Raw genomic sequence first — 17,860 nt, 5'->3', positions numbered from 1 at the left:
CGCTGTCCCCGCAGCGAGGTGCCGGGGGGCGGGGGGGGGGACGGCTGAGGAGATCCCCCGGCGCAGGGGGTGCGGGGCTGCCGGCGAGGCGAGGCGAGGCGAGGCGAGCGGAGCTGCGGGGAGGCGAGCGGGCCGCCTTCCCCCCGCAGCGCGAGCAGCAGCGCGTGGGAAGGAGTTAGACAAAGCCCGAGCCCGGGAGCAGAGGCAGCGCAGCCAGGGAGGGAGATGGGGAAGCTGGGGGGGGGGGAGTTCTCTCCTTCCCGTCCTCCCCCGAGGGTGAGGAGTGCGAAGGAGCGATCCTTCCTCCCCTCCACGGCCGCTAGCGCTGCAGCCTTCCCCAGGGCTGGGCAGGCTGTGGGGTGCAGGCTCCCCCCTGAGGGGCTGGGGGGGGAGCAGGGCCGTGTAGGTGACCCCGGGGTGATGCCCAGAAGGAGGGCGCAGGGCAGAAAGCGGTCACCTCCATCAGCTCCTTCGCAAGGTAGGAGGGGAAAGGGGCCTCACGCTCCTGAGCTGCCCCGGCCAGGGCACAGGACCCATCGCCCGGGCCCCCGCCAGCGGGGCCCTGTGCCCCACTGCGCCAGGGTGTACTGGGGGCAAGCTCCCCAGGGGTGACAAGGTGGCTGTGCTGGGGCACGCGCAGCCCCAACTGTGTCAACACAGTGGCTGAGTTGGGTGGTCTCAGGGTGGGTTTGGTTGATGGGATGGCAGTGATGGGGGCTGGCCAGGGTGCCCGTGTGGGCCAGGGTGCCAGGGTGCCAGGGGTGACCGCCCAGCGTGATGGGGGGCAGTGCCGGGATCCCTGCCGGGGGGCCGGGGGATCCCTACGGGGGTGCTGGGGGTCAGACCGGGAGTGCCCGCTCTGAGCTGGGGTGGGGGCTGGGGTGCTCGCCGAGGGGCTCTGTGTGCCCGTCGCCGCCGTCCGGGCACCCTCGCGCTCCCCACGGCCACCGTGCCGTGCCGTGCCGTGCCGTGCCGTGCCGTGCCACGCCAGAGTCCCGCCGCAGGCGGCAGCCGGGGGAGCGGCCCGGGGCGCGGCGCCGCCCCCGCCGCCGCCCCACGCATGCTCGCCGCCGCCCAGCCCGCCGCGCCGGAGCGGAGCCGAGCGGAGCGGGACGCGCCGCCGCCGCCGCAGGTAACCGCGGTCCCGGGGCCGCCGCCGCCGCCGGGCCGGGCGCCGCTCGCTCGCTCGCTCGCCGTCGGGGCCCGGGGGCGGCAGCGGCCCCCCCGCTCCGCCGGGGTCTCCCGGGGCGCCGCCGCCGCGGCGCTTTGTTCGGGCGCGCGGGGCCGCGGAGCGCGGCGTGTGCGCGCACCCGCGCTCGGGCCACGCACACGCGCGTGTCCGTGCCCGCCGGCGAGCGCACACGCGTGTGAGCGCGGCGCGGCTGCCGGCTTCGCCGCCGCGGCCCGGCGGGCTCCCGGGGGCCGTCGGGGCGCCGGGAGCGCTGGGTGCTGCGGCGGGGCGCCGGCGGGCCCCGGGGGCGGAGGCTGCTGGCGGCAGGGTGCGGGGCAGCCCGTGGGGAGCCGGCGCTGGGGTGCTGCTGCCTTGGAGGGCCCTGGGCACGGCGGGGGGGGGGTCAGTGCCCGCCGGCCCCCCGCTCTGGGGAGGGCTGGTCCCGCTCCCGCAGCCTTCGGCCGCTCGCCCTGTGCTGTTTCTGAGCCCGTTTCGCTTGGCTGTGCCTTCTCCGGGTGCCCGGGGGTCCGGGAGTCAGCTGGCAGCGCCCGTGCCTGGAGGCGTCGGGCACTCCTGGGCGATGGGCCGTGTGCTGGGCACTGGCTGGACTCGTGGTCTCTTTGGGGAGATCGCGGCCTCCCCGGAGACCCTTGCGTTAGGGGGCTGAAGGGGCTTTGGGGCCAGCTGTGCAACACCGGCCTCGGCGTGCGGCCTGTGCCATCGGGTCGGCGCGGGCACGGCGAGCGGGGCGCAGGCATTAGCCCGGTGCGCAGCCATGCAGGTGTGTCTCAGGCAGCCCGAGCAAGGCAGCCTCAGCCCTGCGCTGCGCGGACACAGCCCTGGCGCAGGGCACGGAGGAAAGGCGCCTCTGCGGTGTCCCGCTGCCTGTGCGTGCCCCTTCCCTCCCCGAGCACCGTTCGCCCTGAGCAGAGGTTGGGAGGCAGCGCGTTGGCAGCTGCTTTGAGCACAGTGCTGCTGCCGGAGCATGGTGCTCCCCAGCGCTGCCCCACGGCGCCCACTGCTCGCTGGGGCCGGGATTTGGGGGCAGAGCGATCTTGCCCTGCTTGGACTTGTGCTGGGCAGGGGCTGGCCGGAGGCGCCCCAGCCTGTGCTGAGGTGCCTGTGGGCATCCAGGTCTGCGCAGAGCAGCTGAGAGATGCGCGAGCCGTGTCCGTGTGGGGCCGGCTGCAGGCCTTGAGCTGGGGGGTTGCCGTGGCCTGGCGGGAGGCGTCCCTCGAGGTGCCGGGGCAGCAGGCGGAAAGGGAGCGTGGCCGGCCCGGGAGGGGAACCGACTGCCATGCTCCCCCCCTTCCCCCGGCACGGCTCCAGCTGCCGCGGGGAATTGCCTTCGGTGGAGCGGGGCTGTGCCGAGCGCTCGCGCTCCCATGGGGTGCTGCCGAGGAGCAGGCACGGCTCCCCCAGCCGGCGGCGTGGGACCGGGGCTCCGGCTGCCTTCCCACATCTGCCCCCCGCGTGCTCCGCGGCCCCGCTGCGCCGTGGGGCCCCAGCTTGGCGCCTCCCCTCGCTGCCCCATCCAAGGGGGCCCGGCTGGTCCCAGGAAGGGCAGAGCAGTGCCTGGCCCGGTGCCTTGCTGCCTGGGCTGCGCCGGAGCAGCTCGCCGGCGCGGGGGGTGGCGTGCCGAGCCCCTGTGCCCGGGCTGCGGGGGAACGGTCCCGAGCTGCTGCTCTCTCCGCAGGGGTGCCGGCGCCACGTCCCCGCGGCTGGGGAAGCCACAGCGACGCCTGAGTCGCGCTCGTCCTTCACCCCAGCTCGGAGCAAGGCTGGCTTTTGCGGTAGGCAGCCGCCGCGGTTCCTCCCAGCGCGGCGAGGGCTGCCCGCGCAGACGCCGCCGGGGGCTGGCGGGGTCCCCGAGGCGCCTGCGTGACCCCCGAAAGAAAAGAGCCGACGACCGATCGCTCACCTTCCCGTCTCCCTCTTGCAGCCCCGCCAGGAGCCGCGGCAGGACTGGCATGGGAGAGGCCTTCCCCGGGCATGGGCAGCGCTGAGGAGCCCCGGAGCCTGCAGCTGCTGGGCCGGGCTGCCGCCGCCGCCGAGGAGGGCTGCCGGGCCGGCGCCGGCGCCCCAGGCTGCCCGCCGGCGGGCGCCCGCTGCGCCGCGGGGGGCTGCGCCATGAGGAACTGCTGCGCCGCCGAGCCGGAGGCCCGGGGCACCGCGGAGGGCCCGGCGGAGAGGGCGCCGGCGGGACCGCTCCTGCCGGACGCAGGCGCGGGGAGCTGCGGGGCAGAGCGTGGCGGCGGCGGCGGCGCGGCCCCCGCCTGCGCTCCCAGCGGGCAGGCGGAGAAGGCGGCCCCCGAGCCCTGCCTCAAGGCGCCCGGCAAGGACGCGGGCAGCGCGCCGGCTCCTGCCAAGCACGTGGCGTTTCGGGAGCCCGACGGAGGAGCGGAGCCACCCGCCTGCACCCCGATGCGCGGCCAGGAGCAGTCCCGGGGCGAGGGGCCCCCGGCAGGCGGCACGGCCGCGGCCGCGCTGCCAGATCCCCCCGGCGCCCCAGGGAGCGAGGAAGGAGCCCTGGCCCAGGGCAGAGCGGAGGAGCCGGACGCGGAGGGCGGCCAGCAGCCCCAGACAGCGAAGCTGCTGTGCGAGAGCTACTCGTTCGAGGTGACCGCACCCCAGGACGCCGGGATGCAGGACATGGGGACGCAGGTGGACAACCGAGCGTCCCTGGTGTCGGTGGCCTTGAGCCCCATGAGCCCCCCGGACGGGGCCGGCGCATTCACCTTCCCCAAGAGAGAGCCGGGCTCCTCTGCCCTGCGGCCGGTGCCCTCCAAGAAGGACGCAGAGATGCAGGTGTCCATGCCCGTGGAGACCCGCTCGGTGGCCACGGGGCCCATGACGCCAGTGGCGAAGTCCCCGCAGACCTCATACCCGGAGGTGCACGTGAAGGGGGCAGTGGAGGAGGCTCCGGAGCCCATCCGGGAGGTGAGCTGGGACGAGAAGGGGATGACATGGGAGGTGTACGGGGCCTCCATGGAGGTGGAGGTGCTGGGCATGGCCATCCAGAAGCACCTGGAGAAGCAGATTGAGGAACACGGGCGGCAGCTGGTGGTGACCCCGCAGAGCACCCGGGCCAGCTCCGTCAAGGGGGCCCCCCACAAAGGCGAGGCGAAGAGGCAGCCCAGCATCTTTCGGGCCCTGCTGCAGAATGTCCGGCGGCCGCGGTGCTGCTCCCGCGCTGGCCCCGCCATGGAGTGAGCCGCTGTCCATGCTGCTGGGAGAAGGGCACCACGGGGTTTCTCGGGCAACGTGGAGCGTCCAGAGACACAGGAGCCTCCCTGACCGGGTGCTGCTGCCCTGCTTGGGTTGCCCGCTGGTGGGCCGGCAGCCCCCGGTGTCTGCTCGGTGGGCTTTGCCGCCCCGAGATGCCTATGTCCAGCGTGCAAACCTCCCGGGACTGGTGCTGGAGCGCTGCACCCTGCGACGAGGCGTCTCCACCGCCACGAGGGTGGCAGCACCCCAGGGTCCCCCTCAGCCCAGCCCCTGTGGCTGCACAGCGGGGTCTGACTGCCTCGGGCACGAGACTGGAGCCGCCCTGGGAGCCAGCCCTGCTCTCTCCTCGGCACTGTGCTCAGGGACGGAGCTGGGTGGCATTCCCTGGAGCATGAGGAAGCACCCAGCTCCTTCCTGCCGGAGGAGAGCAGCTCCTGGGACACGTCTCCTGCCTCCGGCACGGGTCCAGCAATGGCTGAGGGTGAGGAACGAGCAGATGGCTGCTGTCCCCTTGCAGCTTAGGCCTCGCTCACACCTTGGGCAGGAGCTTTGCTCCCCATTCGGGGAGGATGCTCGTGCCCTGGGTGCTGCCAGCTGTGCTGCACCTGCACGTGACCTGGCTGCACCCTGGCTTCTCCTGGGTGCTTCAGCCCCCTCGGACCTGTGGCCATGCACACGCAGGTCCCCAGGGCGCAGCCGTCACGTCCAGCCCCGTTGCAGCCCCATCCTCGCTGCCCAGGCGTTGCGCCCGGCTGTCGCGTGGTCCCTGAGCCGCGGGTGCCCGGCAGCCGGAGGATGTGGCCCTGCAGCGCCGCGCGGGACACGGAGCAGCCTGTGCGTCCCTCTGAAACAGGTTCAGGAGGGACCATGGAGCCAACCCTGACTGCAACAGAGAGCTCGCGTGCTTGGGGCTGTTGCCACTCGTCTCTGTCATCGTGGCACGAGGCAAACGGGAGCATGCCAGGGCTGTCCCCACGGCCCCCTTCCCGGGGACCTGTCTGCACGTCCCAGCTGTGTGCAGTGCCCGGGGCAGGTCCTCGCCTCGGCTGGCGGTGGGGATGAAGCCTGCGCCACCGGCCGCGTGTCGGAGGCACTGCATGGAGGTGTGGGTCCATCCTGCTGTCCGGGCCAGGGTGTTGCAGCTGGGAGCCCCGTCGCCCAAGGAGGTGGCACCGTGCTGTGACCGTGTGCTCCTCTGCGAGTCCGTCCTGCCCAGCTCGCTGCTCTCCTGGGACAGTAGCTGGGCCGTGCTGGCTGCAAAATGCTGCCAATTTTTACAGCTGGGGTTTTGCAGGTAAGGGGGGGCGGGGGGGAGCTTTTGTTGACCTGTGTTTGCATTTTTTGAGCTTTTTAAGAGACACTTTCAGCTATGCGCGTCCTGCCTGGAGCCACCTCCTCCCCAGTGACCTCCTTGGAAACATTTTTCCGCCGTTCCCTGTGCCCTGCCAGGCAGGCATGGTGCAGGGAGCCCAGGGCTGGCCGCGGAGCGGGCGAGCGTCTCTGCTCCGGGTGCCGTCCCCATATTCCTGCCAAGAACATGATCCGGCCCCCTCCTGCCTCCCTGCAGCCCGTCCTGCGTGGAGGCCGGTCCCAGGGAGCTGGAGCACACGTGCGGGGCCGCGAGGGAGACCCTTGTGCCCTCGCCAGACCCAGCACCCCCGGCCCGAGCCACGTCTCACCCTGGGGAGGGCCAGGGAAGGCTCCCTCAAGCAGCAGCCTGCAGCCAGGGCCGCCGCGGCCCCCGGGCACGGGGCAGCGGTGCCCGCTGCGCGTTGCCGTGCCCCGCGGGAGCCAGGCCCTCTTCGTGCCTCATGGCTCTGGGGAAAAGGCCGGGAGCGCAGCACCCTGGGGCTGTCCTCCCGCTCCGGGCCCTGCAGTGCCAAGCCCTGGCGCACGGGCATGGTGAATTCACCACCCACGTTCTTCTTTTTCCTCTTCTTTTCTTTTTCTGGTGGTGGTGGGGGGAGGAGGGTGGTGACGGGGTGACTTAACTTGTCCATTTGGATGTTGGGTAATAAAACCTTGCACAAAACATCTGCCCGGGGCTGCCTGCACCTCTGACACCTGGGGCTGACTGGGGCGATGGGAGAGCGGGGCAGCTCTGGCAAGGGGCCTGGTGGCACGGAGCAGTGTGGGGCCTGGGGGTGGCAGCAAACCTCTCCCCAGGGGAAGCATCAGAAGAGATGGCAAAACTCATCGCGCAGCTAAAGGTTGTCCTGTGGGGTGCTGGCTGGGCCCCGCGCCAGCTGGCCACCCCCCAGCACCACTGGGCTGATGGCCACTGTGGTGGGCTCAGGTGGGACAGGTCTTATTTTATTTTTTATTATTGGCATCTGAGGACATTGTCTCCAAAGCAGCCGCCCGAGTCCGGCTCTGGCCCAGCTGCCACCCGCGCGCCCGCTCACAAGTCCGTGGTGGTGAAGGCGTTGTTGATGAAGGCTACTTTGCTGGGCTCCTTCAGGTGTAGGGCGGCCACCAGTGCCTCGTCACTGGCAGTGTTCATGTGCCACGCTTTGCCCTTCTGTGGGAGGAGAGTGCAGTTGGAGGAGTAGACAGGGACAAGGACACTTACCCCAGGAGCTGGGGGGTTGTCAAGGGGTTGGAGAGAAGAGGACACAAGGGGTCTGCAGGCCCCTGTGCCACTGCAGAAAGGATCAGGGCTGGGCAGAGTGCTCGGAGAGCAGGACTCCCTGCCACATAGCAGCTGCTCTTTGCACACTCACCTTGGGGGTATCATCCCCAGGTGCATTTACTGTGTTTTCATCCAGTGAATTCATGCTGGGAAGAGTGGAGGGCACAGGTTAAAATAGGGCTCAGGCTGAGCCAGGATGCAGGGTGATGGCTCCATGGGCTTTGGGACCTGCCCGGAGAGCTCACCTGGCCACAGAGCAGGAGTCTTCATGGAAGCCCAGGTCATGGGCGGGGTCAAAGGAGAGGTTGAGCACAGGATTTGCCCTGGTGAAGGATGGGTGGCAGGTGAGTGACAGGCCCCACAGCACTGTGAGGGCAGCTGTACCCCCCCCCCCCAGGCAGTGAGTGCTGCTCCTGGGTGTTGCTGGCTGCAGCCCCTGGCTGCAGGGAGGCACCCAGGCTCTCCTGCTGTAGAGAGTCCACACTCACCCCTCGGCATTGTACTGGTTCGTCCCAGGGATGCCTGGTCCCTGCTGCACCATGGCAGGTGTGAGTGTTGTGGCTGCCTTCAGAGCCTTCATTGCATTCAGCTTCCTCTTGAAGCTGCGAAGTCCGAGGACAAGGTGAGTGAGAAAGGCAAGCGTGGAGCCAGAGCACTGGGATGTGGGCAGGAGCGGGGTGAGGGCTGGGCTGGGCTGGGGTCTGTAGGGGTAGCCAGCAAGAACGAGGGCAGTGGTGAAGCTAGGGGAAGCAGGATGGGGTGCAGGCTGTGCACTACCTCCTGGTGGTGAGAACCAAGGCCAGAGTCATGACGAGGATGAAGAGGAGCAGGAATGCTGCCAGCCCTGCGATGACGCCAGTCAGCTCCTTCTCCTTGTCAGGCTTCGTCACCTCACCAGGGCCCTAGCACGGAGCGAAGGTGAGAGAGCACAGCCCCGGGCGGCAGGCCCTGTGGCCCAGCCCCGGGCTGGCACCCTCTGCCCATGCCCCCTGCCACACTCACAATGACGGCCAGGCCAAGGTTCACTAGCTGTGTCAAGACCTGGGAGTTGCTCTGTAGGAGCCTGCCGAGGACAAGCAGAGAGGTGAGGCGGTGGGGTCAGGCTGGGTGAGTGGGTGCTGCCCCCTCCCCAGGCACTCACACGCTCAGCTGGTTGACCTCCAATGCAGTGCCATTGCTGTAGACAAAGTATGCCTCCATCACGGACTTGGCTTGAGCTCTGCAATAGTGAGGGGCACAGGGTGAGTAGGGTGCCGGAGGACCAACCCCCACCCTTAGGTGGCTCCGCAACGTCCCCTCTTCGCCACCCCCTCCTTCCAGACTTGCAGGCCCAGGTGACCCCCTCAGGCCGACTTACCGGTAGGCACGAGAGGTACGGGCATCCTCCTGGGTTCGGATGGCCACCACATAGACCTGTGCCTTGGTTGCCACAGTCAGCGCCCTGGAAGCAGTGGGAACACAGGGAACCTGGGCTTGCTGCTGGGCAGCGTCTTGCTGCTCTGCTTGCAGGCACAGGGAGCCTCCAGAACCCCTGCAGCCCCTGACTCCAGCAGGGATTCCCTCCCCACTTACCCCCATCTCCTTTGCTCCCAGTGAGGCTGGAAGAGACCAGGGTTGTGGGTCCCAGCCCCATAGCACAGCCTGCAGTGCCTTCAAGGGGCTAGGTGAGAAGGGAGCTGCCCTGCAGGCTAAGGGGCATTGCCTATGTCCCCACTGCTGCATGGGGTACCTGACATCCCCGCTGCGCACAGCACATCCTCCCCACTGCAGACCAGGTGCCCCTTACAGTTTGATATTGTCCAAGTTACTCTGGACTTCATCCACCGCGATCACGAACTGGAGGCGAACTAGGTAGCTATTATCCACCGTGAAGATCTGCGTGGGGAGAGAGCAGGGGTGAGCAGGGCTGGTCAGGGTGCAGGGCATCTCAGGGCAGGGGCACAGGGGTGACACTCACATCCAGCACAGTCTGTGTTGCGTGCACTGGTACCTCTCCATCCTTGGCCTCCACCGTCACCTGGTACTGTCCCTTCAGTGATCCATCGAGGTTGCTGGCCACCCTGGGAGGACAGGGACATCAGCAATCCCACTGGGCTGCATGGGACATTTCCAGGGACTGCTGTTCCCTGAGCTCCATCCCATGACTATACCCAAGACAGGACTCTCGGCCCTTGGCCAGCCTGTGCTAGCCTTGCTTGTGTCCCTGCCTTGGCAGCAGGCAGGAGCTGGACTGCACAGGGTCAGAACCAGCTCCACGCTCCCTACTCCACCCCAGCCCAGACCCTTGGCATTACTGAAGGCTCCCGACGTAGGTGTCCTGCTCAGCCGTGGTCACCACCTTGAAGAGGTTCTCGAAGGGCCGGCTGATGCCGTTGTCCTGCACGAACACCACACTGAGGATGGAAAAGGTGATAGTTCCTCTGGGCCCCGAGTCAGCGTCCTTGGCCTGTGGGCACAGAGCATGGCAAGAGCACAGGTAAGAACGGTCCACTGCCTGCCCAGGGCAGGGATGGATGAGCCCAAATCCACAGATGGACAGCTGCACACACATAGCTCCTCACCTTCACTACAGCTACTTGTAGGTCCACAGGAGAGACATCAGGGACAACCACTGTCAGGGACAGATAGACGGTAAGACTATGCTGGTGTACAGCCAGGCTTGTTGCAGACCCCACGCCCCGTGCACCCCAGGGCTCAGACATGGCAGGCAGAGCTCCAAGCATCCCAGTGTGGCCTTTGGCCCCAGGGAGACAGCCACAGCTCTTGTGAAAAGCATTAACTAATCCCACCCTAGAGCCCACGTATGTCCTAGCCATGCCCTGGTCCCCCACTTCCAGCAGTGGCTGGAAGTGCACAGGAGGGAAACAGCTTTGGGGGAAGGACCCTGCTGCCAGGCAGCAGGGCAGAGTGCCTTGTGCTGACGTGCAGAGATGAGCGCGCACACGCATATGTACACAGGAGCACAGGGCGCACAGCGCCCATGGGGCCCAGCTGCTCACCGAACGTCTCGGAGGAGGGCAGGAAAACCGGTGCGTTGTCATTCACATCAGTGATGAGGATCCTTAGCGTTTCTGCAGAGGCCCCAAAAGCAGAGCATTCCTGCAGTGATCTCCTCCACACCTCCCTCCACAGACAGGAGCCCCTTCCTCCTGGCAGGCTCAGGCCCCTGCCACAATGCCAAGGATGCCCTCCCTCTACCCCCCAAACTGCCCAGCTGCCGTCCTACTCCTCACAGCTCCTCCTGTCCCACCTCCCTCTGTGCCCTGGCTGTGCTGGGAAGAGATGGGTGTGGGTGCTGTACCATTCTGGCTGTAGCGGTTGCCCTTCTCAGTGTTAATGTCTTCGGCCCGCAGCGTGAGCACCACCACATCGCACAGCTCGTAGTCAATGTCTGAGCTGTTCACCAGCACTGAGCCGTTGGGTGCCAGCACAAACCAGTCCCAGCACACCTCCCCAGCACTGCTCAACCCCTTGAAGCAGGTGACCGCCAGCTTTTCAAAGACCAGTGAGTGGTTAGTGTCTGGGTCGGAGCCAACCACAGTGCAGACCAGGCCCTCCTGCGTGCCGTTCTCGCTCACGCTCACGTCGTGCAGAGAGGTTGGCAGGATGGTGGGGGGCTCATCATTGACATCCAGAACGTAGACCACCACTGAGGCATTGGCAGTGTCCCCTACACTGTCCGCTGCTGTGTTTTCTGCCAGCACTACCAGGGAGAAGAACTTCTGCTGCAAGCTGTCATAATCCAGAGACACATCAGGATCAAGGGACAGTTGCCCGCTGTAGTGCCCCGGCCCCAGGCGGGACGAACGGATTAGGAAGTTGTTGGAGCCGCTGCCACTCTGAAGCAGGAAGGAAATGCGGGAATTGATGTCTGTCCGGTCAGCATCTGTGGCCTCCACGTTGCCAACAAAGGACTCTGCAGACAGAGACAGACTCGTTCAGTGTCTAGCAGGCACCAACCCCAGGCCTCCGTATGTCCCACAGGCATGGCCACATGGCTCCTACCTGCAGATCCTTCAAAGACTGAGTACTCATAGGACTGGTTGAGGAACACGGGTGCATTGTCATTCACGTCCTGCAGGAGATAAAGGCCATGGGCACAGCTGCTCTTGGAGACAGAGGGTCCCACAGCAGGCTAAGGGACAGAAGTGCAGATCCCTGCCTCCCTGCAGGCAGGAGGCACAAAAGCCCTTTCCTGTCTCCCTGTCTCAACCATTCCTTCCACCCTCACAGAGAGCTTGGGGACATAGTGCCATTGGCATGGCCAGGGACCTCACATGCCTTCTCTTGACTGTGCATCAGCCTGGTCACAGCCACCAGCCCACTGCCTCCCTGCCAGTGCCTAGGACTCACCCCCACAGTGATGGTGACATTGACAGAGGTGTTGAGCTGCGGCGTGCCTAGGTCATGCACCTCCACTGTCACCACCATTCGCCCACGGTCATCGTCCAAAGCCTCGCGGTCCAGTGGCCCCTTGTTGTGCATCTCACCTGTGACTGCATCAATGGTGAAGTTGGCACTGAATGGTCCTGGCAAGATCTCGAAGTGCAACTCACTGTTAGGGGTGCCAGGCTCATCATTGTCCAAGGCCTGAAAGGAGACAACCAGGAAGGTTGGGGGCAGGAACAGAGCTGTCTACCACCTCCAGGACAGGTCCTGTCTCCTCTCCAACAGTTACCAGGTCATCCCCTCCACCTCTGGCCACACATACCTGGATCTGCACGCTGACGTTCTGTCCTTCATTCACAGAGATGAAGTAGGAGCCGGTGACGATGGGGGGGTTGTCATTGGCATCCAGCACAGTGATCTCCAGCAGCGTGGAGCCCGTCAGGTTGCCCCCATCCTTGGCCTGGAGGTTGGCATAATAGAAGGAGCGAGTCTCCCGGTCCAGCCAGCTCCCGTTGTACACTAGCACGGCCCCACTCGTGGCGTTCACTGTGAAGACTTCCCGGCTGCAGCACACGTAGACTCGTTACTGGGGCTCAGGATTGGAAGCAGCCACCGCCCCCTCACAGGACTGATGCCTGGTTGTGGCTGGCTGTGCCCCTACGTACACACTCTCTGGGAAGAGCTGGTAGGTGATCTGCCCCAGGATACCACTATCTGGATCATAGGCCTAAAACAGAGAGAGGGAAATACCAGGTGAATTTGTATCAGCCACCAGGGCAGTGATAAATCCAGGACAACAGAGGGGATCTGCTGCTGGGAGCTGGCACCCCAAAACCAGACACTGGTTTGGACCTGTACTCTGTGTGCCTGCTGGCACCGTATCTTTCATATGTGCATAAGGAAACTGGTGCCCTTGTGCCAACTCAGCTCTGCCTGTGCCAGTGAGCTGCACCAGCAGGCACAGCTTGGGGGATGTGAACTGTGCCCATTCCCTGCCCAGAACCTGACCGTGATGCCTGGAGAGATGACAGTGCCAGCAACACTGTTCTCCACCACGTTCAGGTTGTAGACACTCTGGGGGAACTCCGGGATGTGGTCATTGCTGTCAATGAGGTTGATGGTCACAGTGGCCGTGGAGCAGCAGTCTGTAGGGTTCCCTGTGTCATTAGCAACGATCTGCAGCACAGAGAAGAGATGGCGTCATGTCCCCAAGGGCAGAAAAGAGACCCATTACACTTCATTACCCCGTGGTGAGCCAGCCCTGCAAGCCCCACCTGCACCACCATGACATGGCTTATTTCATAGTCCACAGATAGTGGGTCTTGCACTAGGATCTGCACTTCCCCCGTGCCCACAATCTTCTTGGGAGAGACAAAGAAGGCGCTGGCATTCGGACCTTGCAGGTACAACTCAAAACTGCTGTTGACACCCTGCCAGGGAAAGACATGCAGGAGTGAGGGCAGCTGGCCGAGCACCCCAGAGCCCCTGTTGCCAGCTCAGCCCTGAGGACGGGCTCCCAACCTTGTCAGGGTCATGTGTGACGATGCTGAGGCCAGACACAGCCAGGTTGGAGGAGGAGTGCTCCACAATGCTGCCCGTGAAGTTGCTCTGGGCATTGGCAGAGAAGTTGCAGCTGGAGAGAGAACAGAGGTAGAACTGGGGCTTGTTGTCATTGACGTCAGCCACTGTGACTGTCACCTGGGTGCTGATCTTGGCCACATTGCCATAGATATCCAAGTTCTTCTCCCATGCCTGCGGAGGAGGGGAGAGAGGGTCAGATGGGTCCAGGGGAAGGAAGAGGACAGAGCTCTCCTGGCTGCCTCCTACTCACCATGACTTCCAGCAGCAGCTCTTCATTTGGCAGCTGCTCTCGGTCCAGAGGGGCAGTCACAGTGATGGTGCCCGTCGTGGCATTGATAGCAAAGGGGACGCTGGCATCTAGGGCAAGGGGGACAATGGGAAGCAGCTGCAGCCATTGGGAAACACAGGCCTGACCCTCTCTCCGCCAGCAGGGCAGGTCGGTGGCTCCCATGAGCCGCCAGCCCCCATGGTGCCCCTTACCACTTGGCTGCCCGCCCGTGCCCATCCCGTCCTGTTCTATCCCTCACTCACCGGTGATGCTGTAGGAGATTTCATCCTTCACCCCTGTGTCTCTGTCCGTGGCGGTAACGGTCAGCACGCTGGTGCCCTGCAGAGACACAGCAGTGAGCGCAGGGCCCAGTCTGCCTCCCCCTCCTCCCATGCCCAGCAGCTCAGACACCCTCACGTGTTAGAGCCCCCAAGAACGGGCTGCAGCAGGGACAGGGGACAGGCAGGCTCCTTACCAGAGGGCAGTTCTCCGGCACAGAGCCGGAGTAGGGCTCATTGAGGAAGTACGGGTCGAGGTTGGGCAGGTCACGAATGGTCACAGACAAGTAAGTCACGCTTTGCTGAAAGGTCAGCACCCCATGGAGCAGCCCTCCGCCATCCTGGGGAGCAGAGTGCCCGTCAGCCTCGCGGCATCTTTCCTTGTCAGCCCCACGCCCCTGGCTCAGACAGCTCCCACCTTGGCGAGGATCTTGATCTGGTAGAAGGTGTTCAGGGCATAGTCCAGCGAGCCATTGAGCACCACATTCCCGTTGGGCAGGATGTAGAAGAGCCAATGGTTCTTCATGTTGTCTGGGATCACCTGGTTGTGGAATGGCACCCTGTGTTACCAAGGCATGGAGCAGGGGTGTCCCAGCAGAGATGGGGCACAACCCCCACTCTTCTGCTAGGCTTGGCCCACAGAGAGCCCAGAGGCTGTGGGAACACTCACTGCCTGTGCTGTTCCCAGCTTGCAACCCCATTTGGTAGGAGCTAGCATGTTGCACCCATGGCTCAGAGGGCACAGAGACAGCATTCCTGAACCAACATGCACCCCTGCTCCCCCAAGCCTGTGGGGCTGCGCCTGGCCAGGTCCCCCAGTAACTCTGCCCTATGGCTGTGGCTCACAGGTGGCTTTCGGGTATGGTGTGCCCAGATGCATGATGCACTACTGCTCTCTAGTGGGCATGGACCCTCTCGATGCCTGGGAGCAGACAAGCTCAATGAGGAGAGATGCCAGGGCTTGCCAGGGCCCACCTGGTCAAGGCAAGCCAAGTTCTTCACACTGGGGCAGAAAGCTTGCCGGAGAAGAGGCCAACGGCTCCCTGGGGCCCCAAGCATCCCCCCAGCCCCCTACACCACAGTATACCAGAGCCCCTAGCCAGGGCAATGTCCGGGGCACCCCGGGGCTCACCTCCTCGATGCTATAGCTGATTTTGGAGGCATTCCCGGTGTCGCTGTCAGTGGCTGACACAGTGTAGATGATGCTGCCAGCTGTCGCGTTCTGGAGACATGGGGCGAGTGGTGGTGGCATTGCCCAGGAGGGCAGGGAAGGTGGTGCTGAGCCCGACCCCATCAGCCCTGTCCTGGGGTGCCCCGGCCCTGCAGGGCTGGGGGGCTGCCCGGGGCTGTGGGCTGCACAGGGCTGAGCTGCTGTCCTCGCTCCTGCCGGGCAGGGGGCCGGATCCAGGTCCCCCCACTGCCCTCTATGGGGTTCCCTAGGAGCAGGGACTGCAACCCAGCCTGTGGGCCCTCCGGGAGGGTCAGGCTCAGACCCAGAGCCCGTCTGCACCCCGAACCGGCCTCACCCCAGCCTGGGTGGAGAGGTGGCTCAGGCACTCCCCGATCACTAACTCCTCGCGAGGGCAGAGTCCCTGCCCTCCGCCAGCACCCGGGACTGGCGTGGAGGCACCCGCCCGGGAACAGCCCTGGCACGCGCTGCTCCAAGGTCGGGCCCTCCCTGGTGTGCAGCCACCCTGCTCCCAGGCGTGTGATCACCCCGCTCCCAGCACGCTCGGGGACCGGGGCCAGAACCGCCGCCTGCCCCGCTCCCCGCGCGGAGCTACCTCGGCGACGGTGGTTTCGTACGGCAGGTCCTGGAAGACCGGGGCGTTGTCGTTACGGTCCTCCACGATGACCGTGAGTTTTCTGGAGACCTACCAGGACCAGCGGGCATCGCTGACTGCACAGGGCTTGTGCAGGGAGATGAGGTGCCCGGGAGAGCTGGGTGCCGCTCTGGCGCCCCACATCCCCGCAGCGCGGAGCGGCCCCAGCACCCTTCACCGCTGATCCCTGTCCACACTGAGACCCCCCTTGTCCCCGGCTCCTGCTGCAGCCCCCACCCCACTGCGAGCCCGGCACTCACTGCGTCGTTCTGCCCGTCGGACACTGTGATGGTGAGCGTGAGCCTGGCCTGGGACTGCGGGGAGACACGGGGACTCAGTCAGAGCCAGGCAGGCCCTGACCCTCCCACCCACCGCCCCTGCGCGTGCTGCTCCCCCCGGCCAGCTCTCCCTCCTTGAGCTGGGGTTTGGGGCCAGGGAGCTGATGGAAACGTCTCTTGCTCCCTGCCCTAGCCCCGGGCTCCCCAACGCGCACCCCTGTCCGCAGCCTCCCACAGCACTCCCCGGAGCCCACCAGTGTCTAAGACAGCTCATGGCTCAGGGCCAGGGTCTCTGTCCTCACCTCGCGGTCCAGGAGGTTCTTGAGCAGCACTTTGCCTGTCTGGGCAACGACAGAGAAGTAGAAGGCCTCCGGCCCGCTGATGCTGTAGGTGAGCGGGTCCCCGTCCACATCCGAAGCCTGCAACTGGAAGGCCTCCTGGCCTGGGGACAAGGGTAGCGTCAACATCCACCCAACACCACCACTCCTGGGTGCAGGGGGACAGCCAGGTGCTCCTCCACACCCCAGGGCCTCTCCTCACCCGAGCAGGTCTGAGGCTGCCCCACTCACCGATCTCCAAGTCCTCCGGTACATACACGATGCTCATATTGAAGAAGGGGGCTGTGTTGCCTGAAACTGCAGCAAGGACATGTGCTGAGCACAGTCCTGAGCTGGCCTCTGCCCCGGCCCCTGCACCCCAGAGCCCAGCAGAGCCTGCTCAGCTCCAGCACTCCGCTCCTGGAGGTGCACTGAGTCCCGGAGCGGTGGGACTCAAAGCACTGCTGTTTCTCACCCTCCCTCCTTGTGTCCTTCCCCCATCTCTCAGGTCCAGGCCATCCCTGCTCCCTGGGGCAGGAGGATGGACACCTGTTTTGGGGGTCCCCACTGTCCTCAAGGAAATGAGGACAACAGCCAGGGGCCTCAAGCACCTTCAGCGCTTCCCACTCGCCTTTGCCAGCCGTGGAGCAAAGTCCTCACCTGCCACCAGGAGGAAGGGGAACAGCACCAGCAGACGCCATGCCATCCTGCCAGGGAGCCTGTGAGCACAGCACGGGGGGCCCTACGCCTCGGAGCCAGCAGCCGGCCTCTCCCGACGGCTGCCCTGGCCCCTTCCCCGGGAGCAGCCCTCTGGCAGGAGGGGCTGTGTTTGGGGTAGTCCCCTCCGCCAAGCCGAGTGGGGCCAAGTGGGCTGGGGAGCTGGGCTCCGTCCTGTTCAAGTCAGTGTAGGGGGCAAGCTGCACCTCTTCGCAGCCCACCGTGGGCCATGGGGCCACTGGTAGCCCCCGGGCATGGAGACAGCCCATCCTGTAAGCCCCCGAGGGCTTGGTTTGCTGGGCCCAGCTGATCCACCAGGAAGCTGCCAGTGGAGAGCCCACACTGCTGTCCCCCAGGCGCTCCCAGCCCCATGGCGCTGGCATGCCAGAGCCGCCTGTGCCTCCGAGTTGAAGCATGCCCAGGATGGGACTTCTGCTCTCCTGGGGTGCCAGCTCCCACAGGAGCCCGGGCACAGGCTCCCTGGGCCATGGTGTGGAGGGGACAGAGCCGGCATTGGGGTGCAGCAGACCAGGCGGGTGTTTGGGGCCCATGAAACCCTCCCCTGGGCACAGCTGGGGGCTCCATCGTCCCAGGCTCGATGGGGCCGTCCCGGGCAGCGCTGGGAGCCCAGGCGCAAGCTGCGCCGCCGCCACGGCTGCCCCCCTCCTTAGGCCAGGGCCCGTAGCTCTTCCCTGTGCCCGGACACCCACCACCTCCCATCACCACTGGAGCATGGGGGCTAAGGCTGGCATCCCTTACCTGCGGCCGGGTCCGCGGGGATGCTGCTGGGCGGCTGCCTGAGCCCCCACCCCGACACTGCGGGGGACCTTTGCCTCCTGCAGCAGACAGGTTCATCAATCATTAACTGCAATTAGGGGGTGAGAAATCCATCTCTCGCCTTCCTCCTTCCTCGAGCTCATCCCCCGCCTTCCGGGCCCTATGCTTGCTCCCCTGCTGCAGCCCCATGCAGCCCCACGCCAGGTGCTGTCCCCATGGCTCCCGCAGGTGCCAGGAGCCCACAGGGACCCCGGGCTGCCCGGGCCGGAGGAGGCTGCCCTCCGAAAAGGGCCGAGGGCGCTGGGGACGGTCAGCCACCCTGGGTCGGGGACACCCGGCACCCGCTGGGGCTGGGGGTGGGCACCGACCCTGCAGAGCGGCTGCCCGGGTGGCAGCCTGAG

General features: G+C 66.0%; 1 protein-coding gene across 1 annotated transcript in view; it reads right to left on the bottom strand.

Annotated features, from left to right (window-relative positions):
- Positions 1-6,800: 6,800 nt before the first annotated feature.
- The window catches only part of CDHR2 (cadherin related family member 2), a 13,222-nt gene continuing 2,162 nt past the window's right edge, over positions 6,801-17,860 (bottom strand). Inside the window, exons 2-34 of the mRNA XM_062587711.1 lie at positions 17,442-17,518; positions 16,904-17,004; positions 16,626-16,684; positions 16,218-16,283; positions 15,951-16,090; positions 15,631-15,684; positions 15,332-15,421; positions 14,680-14,769; positions 13,966-14,088; positions 13,745-13,888; positions 13,533-13,608; positions 13,252-13,358; positions 12,942-13,172; positions 12,695-12,850; positions 12,429-12,596; positions 12,086-12,147; positions 11,743-11,983; positions 11,385-11,621; positions 11,037-11,106; positions 10,333-10,947; positions 10,031-10,102; positions 9,593-9,642; positions 9,326-9,477; positions 8,989-9,091; positions 8,818-8,906; positions 8,399-8,472; positions 8,173-8,248; positions 8,034-8,094; positions 7,809-7,933; positions 7,520-7,633; positions 7,277-7,354; positions 7,117-7,177; positions 6,801-6,920 (exon numbers count right to left, since the gene is read on the bottom strand). Of these exons, the coding sequence (XP_062443695.1) occupies positions 6,801-6,920; positions 7,117-7,177; positions 7,277-7,354; positions 7,520-7,633; positions 7,809-7,933; positions 8,034-8,094; positions 8,173-8,248; positions 8,399-8,472; positions 8,818-8,906; positions 8,989-9,091; positions 9,326-9,477; positions 9,593-9,642; positions 10,031-10,102; positions 10,333-10,947; positions 11,037-11,106; positions 11,385-11,621; positions 11,743-11,983; positions 12,086-12,147; positions 12,429-12,596; positions 12,695-12,850; positions 12,942-13,172; positions 13,252-13,358; positions 13,533-13,608; positions 13,745-13,888; positions 13,966-14,088; positions 14,680-14,769; positions 15,332-15,421; positions 15,631-15,684; positions 15,951-16,090; positions 16,218-16,283; positions 16,626-16,684; positions 16,904-17,004; positions 17,442-17,518 (4,082 nt within the window). The remainder of the gene's footprint in view (positions 6,921-7,116; positions 7,178-7,276; positions 7,355-7,519; positions 7,634-7,808; positions 7,934-8,033; positions 8,095-8,172; positions 8,249-8,398; positions 8,473-8,817; positions 8,907-8,988; positions 9,092-9,325; positions 9,478-9,592; positions 9,643-10,030; positions 10,103-10,332; positions 10,948-11,036; positions 11,107-11,384; positions 11,622-11,742; positions 11,984-12,085; positions 12,148-12,428; positions 12,597-12,694; positions 12,851-12,941; positions 13,173-13,251; positions 13,359-13,532; positions 13,609-13,744; positions 13,889-13,965; positions 14,089-14,679; positions 14,770-15,331; positions 15,422-15,630; positions 15,685-15,950; positions 16,091-16,217; positions 16,284-16,625; positions 16,685-16,903; positions 17,005-17,441; positions 17,519-17,860) is intronic.

This window comes from Rhea pennata, chromosome 14 (assembly GCF_028389875.1).
Source record: "Rhea pennata isolate bPtePen1 chromosome 14, bPtePen1.pri, whole genome shotgun sequence".
NCBI classification, from domain to species: domain Eukaryota; kingdom Metazoa; phylum Chordata; class Aves; order Rheiformes; family Rheidae; genus Rhea; species Rhea pennata.
Note: the sequence above shows the minus strand (reverse complement) of the source record. Positions and strands in the feature narration are given on the sequence as shown.